This window comes from Borostomias antarcticus (assembly GCF_949987555.1).
Source record: "Borostomias antarcticus genome assembly, chromosome: 13".
In the NCBI taxonomy this organism is placed as follows: Eukaryota; Metazoa; Chordata; class Actinopteri; order Stomiiformes; family Stomiidae; genus Borostomias; species Borostomias antarcticus.
This window is the reverse complement of record NC_140246.1, coordinates 15,389,812-15,396,550: the sequence shown is the minus strand read 5'-3', so window position 1 is coordinate 15,396,550 and position 6,739 is coordinate 15,389,812. Positions and strand designations below refer to the sequence as shown.

General features: G+C 49.9%; 1 protein-coding gene across 2 annotated transcripts in view; it reads right to left on the bottom strand.

The window, feature by feature from the left end:
• Positions 1 to 4,236, bottom strand: part of dyrk2 (dual-specificity tyrosine-(Y)-phosphorylation regulated kinase 2) — a gene marked incomplete at its 5' end in the record, with an annotated part of 13,857 nt that extends 9,621 nt beyond the window's left edge. The window contains 2 exons of one of the 2 annotated variants that reach the window (XM_084447946.1): positions 3,304 to 3,434; positions 4,193 to 4,232. In XM_084447946.1, coding sequence (XP_084304072.1) covers positions 3,304 to 3,434; positions 4,193 to 4,232 — 171 coding nt within the window. Of the gene's footprint in view, positions 1 to 3,303; positions 3,435 to 4,192 lie in introns of both variants that reach the window. The other variant, XM_084447947.1, reaches the window with a different exon arrangement.
• Positions 4,237 to 6,739: the final 2,503 nt, after the last annotated feature.

Sequence of the window (6,739 nt, the reverse complement as noted above, 5' to 3'; positions counted from 1 at the left end):
TGAGGAGGAGGAGGAGGAGGGGGAGAAGGAGGAGGGGGAGGAGGAGGGGGAGGAGGAAGGGGAGGGGGGGAGGAGGAGGAGGGGGGTGGGACAGAATCATTCTAAAGCAGCTCACGACCGTGGTGGGGGTGGGAGGTGAGGGGGGTCGGGGACCATGGTGATGTCCAGCCAAACGTAAATAAAAATAAAGAAATGTGCTCAGGTCAGTCTACCTTCCTCTCCACCATGCTGGCTAGCAGAGGAGGGCACGGGGGGAGGGGGGGGGGGGGTGGCATACCGGCGGTGGGAGCGGGGGTGGGGGGGGGGGTATGACAATCATTTTAAAGCAACTCACGACAGTCCGCTGATCAGGGGGTGTAGCGGACAAAGCAGGTTGTGTGTGTACGCACGTGTGTGTGTGTGCGTGTGTGTGTGCGTGCGTTGTTCTGCTGCCTCCTAGGGGCGCACGGAGCCCTGGGAATCGGCCAATGGGGTGATCCGAGGACAGCGCAGCAGGGGAAGCGAAGCCAATAAATGAATGGAATGACCTTGGGAGAATTAGATACATGCAATCACACAATAACTAATAATAACGCGCCCACGCGTGGTGCTGTCACGCACACGCGCACACCCACACACACGCACACACACACGCACACACGCGCACACACACACGCACACACAGCCTCACGTTGCTCCACCTGGTCATGTCATCGCTTTACTGCTGTAGTTGTTTCTACGGGGGATGTCCGGAGTGTGTCCATTACAGCTGGGTTTACACATACAGCAGCTGAGAGACGCTTTAACGCAGTTGAATAATGTTTCGTGACTGCCAATTTGGAGCGTGGAACGTTCCGAAACTGGCCGCTTTCAAGGTTCAACGCAGAATTGACAACACAAAACATTCTCAAACTAGCGGTATGCATAGCGGCTGTTGTATGAGCAACCGGCTGGACAGTCGTGTGTTTCTGATGTGAAACTAGATGGACAGGGTATGTTCTTGAATTATGACATCATAGTGAGCACTACCATCCCTCTACTCCTCTACTACTCCCCTAGTCTGAATTATGACATCATAATGACTAGAGCACTACCACCCCTCTACTCCTCTACCACTCCACTAGTCTGAATTATGACATCATAATGACTAGAGCACTACCACCCCTCTAGTCCTCTATCACTCCACTAGTCTGAATTATGACATCATAATGACTAGAGCACTACCACCCCTCTAGTCCTCTATCACTCCACTAGTCTGAATTTTGACATCATAACTAGAGCACTACCACCCCTCTACTCCTTCACTAGTCTGAATTATGACATCATTATGACTAGAGCACTACCATCCCTCTACTCCTCCACTAGTCTGAATTATGACATCATAATGACTAGAGCACTACCACCCCTCTAGTCCTCTACCATTCCACTAGTCTGAATTATGACATCATAATGACTAGAGCACTACCAAACCTCTAGTCCTCTACCCCTCCACTAGCCAGCTCTGCTGCTCCGGTCTTTACAGACCTACAGGTCTAGGTAGTGTGTACGGACAGACGACAGACAGACAGAGCAGAGTCACAGTAACAGACAGACAGGCAGGGAGACAGACAGGCAGATGGACAGTGGGGCAGATGGACAGTGGGGCAGTCAGGGAGACATGGCAGACAGGTAAACAAACAGACTGGCAGGAAGGTCTGTAGAGACTTGGGTACTGTTCTGTAATGGTGAGTCTGACAAAAACAAACACACACACTGATTCATCTTCAGGTAGGAACACGGAATTCCCCTCCTGCTTATCAGGGCTGATCCAGTTCCTGGTATTGTGGTTAATAAACATGAAGATGGCAAACGCGCGCACACACACACACACACCACAGTCTCAATCCCTCTCCCTCACTGCGCGCACACACGCACAGATCTAGATAGAAAGAAACACACACATGCCTGTGGCCCTGCGGACTGAGTCTCCAGAGAGGCCGGGAGACCTGGTCTATATTTACAGCCTCTGAATGGGTCTAAAATGGAGAGTGGCCCGGCCCCTCCTTAGTCAGCTAGAATCCTAATCCTTCGACGGGCAAGAATAGAACCTGCACATACAGTCCAGCGCTATTAAAACCCCTCACACCTAGCTGACCCCGCTAAACTGGGGAGAATCTCTCTCTGTCGCTTTCACTCCCTCTCCTCTCCCTCTCTCTCTCTGCAAACGTAATCCACTTCTATTAAAACACGTCACACCTAAATGAACCTGCTCAACTGAGGAGTAACTCCCCCTCCTCTCTCTCTCTCTCTGGCTTGCTCTCTACGGAGATCAGAATCTGAGTCCGATATTATTTACAGCTTGGCCTTTCCTACTATAGGGGAGCTGTCATTCAATATCCCCCCCAGCACGTCCACATGGACATGGACTACATTATAAACTACCTGTCAACTCCCATACCACCGTGGGGAAACACAGCCCTGAGTCGTGCACAACGTGCAACATCCTAGCTGGCCCTAGCTAGTCTAGCTAGCTCCCTCCACGAGTGTCTGGTTGCTAAACCTAGTCGTTAGTGTATTGTACTCGTGTGTGTGTGTGTGTGTGTGTTCCCAGTCGCGACCATGTTGCATCCACCCGACACACACAGAACAATACAGGGCCAAGGGGGCCACTGCTGGAGCCGCACTATACCTGTCTGACGGCCTGTCAACCGCCTCACCGCACCAACAATGGTTCACACACAGCGCCACCGGGGCTTTGAACTGTAGACCTTTAGTCTCTCTCAGTGAACTGCTAGACTAGTATGCTACACAGCCCAATGCATGGCATGAAGCAACAGTCAAAAAGAAAGAAAAACTCCTATAGTGTTCCAGTCTGCAATCCTACAAGCCCATCTGTGCCTGGTAGGTAGGCCTGGCCTCGGGGGCTGTGGTTTAAATTAGACGGTGCTATGCGGGCTATGCGCTGCTGTCCCCCGCACCCGTTATGCCCAAAAATGTACACCACACGTGACCAGAACAACTTGTTACACCACGGTGCCGAACCAAGAGACCCCCCCCCTCCCCCCCTCCCCCGAGAACAGACGGCACGGTGCACCATTGTTATTGTTGCAACAATGTTACCAAAAACAAACGCACCCGGTCGATACAAATGTTGCCTTCTCTGCAAGCTTTTTGAAACGCAAACCTTATTAGCTAGCTTAGTTGCCCGTCAATTAGCCTACACAGTTTAACGCGCTGTGGTTAAGCCGACTAGCCTGCTATGTGCCTATTGCCCTGGGCAGGTTCGTAGCATATCATGACCGTGTAAAACATTAAATCTGTGAATTGCAAACATGGGTTCCGTACCGTGAGGGAGTGTGCGTTCCTGAGCGGCGGTAGTGTGCCGGGCGACGCCGCCTGCTCGGTCCCTGCTCCGGCCCGGGGACCCCCGCCGTATCCCGGGGAAGATTGTAGCTGGCAGACCTCACCCCCTTTGCCTATACGAGCGCAGAAAACCACACTGGTTCGTAATGGGACAAGTCTAGTGACATTAGATGACAAAGGGACATCGATCGACGAGAAATTAGCCTGCTACGAGATGTGTGTAGTAGCCTACTAAACTAGCAGCCTACTAAACTAGCCTAGATCTGGCAGCCTGTTAGCCCAGAGCCCATATGCTGCTTGCTCGCAATTTGGACAGCAGGGCAGCGTTATAATCCATATTAGCGAACGTCTTTAGCTCGACATTTAACAGTTTAAGAGTAACATTAGGCTAAATTGTGCTTACGACAACGGTTGCAGTGAAAGGATTATTGCAGGAAATGGTTATTGCAAGAATATGGTGGTGTTTCCCCAGAAACCGCCGTGTCTTCCCCCATGTTCTGCCTCGCTTGGCCGTGCGAAGAAAGAAAACACAGCCGAGCTGTCGCTTGCAGTGGCTCTCAAACCGATGCCTGGTCAAATGGCACTAACGCCATTTCATGATCCATAAACTAATCAAATTTTACGTTGAAACTAGACCCAGTTTGTGGTGGAGAAAAATAAGGCTCGCCATTAGGAACAAGACAGAGACCGTCGCCAGCAGGGACAAGGGAAGCCGAGCCCCAAGTAGACAGCCTAACCCCGAGTAGGGACTCGAACCATGTTAGATCCACTGACAAAATCCACCCGGTGCTATAACGTTATACACGGTCAGAGGAACGGCATTTGAGCGTGTCGTGTGTCTGATCGGCGGGGGAATCGAGGGTTTCCTTACCCGTCGGGTAGACAGCAGCGCAGGGTTTCTTGGTTAACATGGCCGCTGGAGTCACACACACAGAAAACCCACTTCAGAATCTCCCCTCCTCCCCCTCGGCTGTGTGATCACCGACTCTCGCTCCAATCAGCTGCTACACGCACACACATACACACACATACACACACATACACACACATACACACACATACACACACATACACACACATACACACACATACACACACATACACACACATACACACACACCAACTCACATTCTCAACGTGCGCGGTGCAGACGCTGCTGCTGGAAAGGCTTCCACACACGCACGCACACACACGCGATGTCACCATCGCTTGGAAACGGATGCTGAAAACAAACACTCCAAGAAAAGAAAAGAAAAGAAAAGAAAACGCGGATAAAAACTAGAACGGACAGCTCACGCATGGGCTGTAGCCTACATTTAGGCTAAAAGTCCCACCGTGGGATTCGGACGTTTTTATCTAGCATCATTCACTGCATCCTAAATTGAATGTCGCCTTTAATCTACGTGGCCTTCCTCCCCTCCACCTCTCTCTCTCTCTCTCACACCGGTCCGGTAACCTGCTGCTCAGCGTGCGGCGTGGTGTCCTCGGTTGCTGACGACGCACATCGAGTTTCCAGGGCAGGCTTGGGGATGCCGGGAGAGCCGTGGAGAATACTAGCCTACGTTTAAGATACCTGTGGTGTAGGCAGCTGCTAACCCTAACCCGCCACTGTAGACTGTGGTCGATTCATTCTGGCAACAGAGCTAATAGGTCGACACGGCATTTTATGGCTGTTACTGTGCAACATAGAGGCCTAATGTTCAGACCGAGATCAGCTCTGTGTGCATCTTGGGTAGGCCTATTCCAGTGTAAAACTATTCCATTCTGCTAGATAAATAACTCTTTGGCCCATTATGGTGGTGTTAACACTGTTTAATAACACAAAATAACTATAGTTATTTATGGTGTTGATGGTCTCTGTGTGGGTGTGTGTATGCATGCTAATTATTAGGTTTGTCACCTAACAGGCTTTCTGGTGATGAGAGAGTAATTGGACAGATCATCTAATCAGAGATACACACTCAGATAGCCTAGATAAGGAAGCACACTCACGCACATGCTGTTAATGTGCTGACTGATATATCTGGAGGATAAAACATAGAGCTGTGTTTGTGAGTGTGTGTGTTACTATATACCGAGTGTGCACAGACGTGTGTTGGTGTGTGTACTCCACACAGACACTCAGAGACACTTAAGACATTAAGGCTCATCTCTGCATCAGTCAGTAACATGAGTCAGCACCACTCAGACCCCCCCCCCCCTCCCCCCCAACACACACACACAAACACTGACTCGGCCTGTGTGTGTGTAGAGTGTGTTTGTGTTTGTAAACAGAGTTAGACCTATAGCATTTAGGCAGCCATGTTTATACTGATAAACACACACTTTTGTTCTGAACAATTAGGTTCACTGGATAACCTCACAACTCCCTTAACAAAAAACACACACACACACACTGGTGTATGTCTGGAGTTTGTGTAGATGTGTGTGTGTGGATGCATTTGTGTGTGTGTGTGGATGCATTTGTTTGTGTGTGTGTGTGTGTGTGTGGATGCACGTGTACACGTGTGTGTGTGTGTGTGTGTTTCCTCGAGCGGCAGGTGATCTTTTGGGTTGACATACTTGCTGTCAGAAAGACAACGAACAGACTGTGTATCTCTGTTGCCTTCTGCTTCCCTCCACCCCCATCCTGCGCGTGTGTGTGTGTGTGCATGCAGGTGTGTGCGTGCGTTGCACCCCATAGTACTAGGGACATTGTGGTGAGGAGCCACTGTCATTTGCACTGTCCTGTCATTTGCACTGTCCTGTCATTTACACTGTCCTGTCTCGTCCGTGCTGCTTGTCTAATGCTGTCTTCTAAGTGTTATGCACTAACAGTCCAAAGCAAACTCTTTGTATGTGTGAAAACCTAAATAACCTGATTCTGAGAGGAGATATGAGAAGAGGAGGAGGAGTAGACGTGAGAAGAAAAAGAGGAGTGGAGAGAGGAGGAGAGAAGAGAGGAAAGGAGAAGATTATACTTCCTTAAAGCATCCACACCTATCATGTTCTGTCCTTCCAGGAACACTTGGGTCTTTTATGAAGAGGTGAAGGGTTACATTACATTACACACACACACCCACCCACCCACACACACACACACACTCTCTCTATCTCTCTCACACACACACACACACACACCTACGTACAAACATATTGACAGATTCACACTTACGTATGCAGCACCCTAGCAGAAGGTGGTGAAGGTGTGTGGAGACGAGACAGCAGTACACACACGCGCACACACACACACACACACACACAGAGGCATTGTAGCTGCATAACCAGTATAGTGTGTCTGTCAGGGATACCTAGTTACTTGGTCATTATGTTAAGAAAGAGAGGAGTCTGTCTGTCTTTCTCTCTCTCTCTCTCTCTCTCTCTCTCTCTCTCTCTCTCACACACACACACACACACACATACTGTATACTTAGCTGGC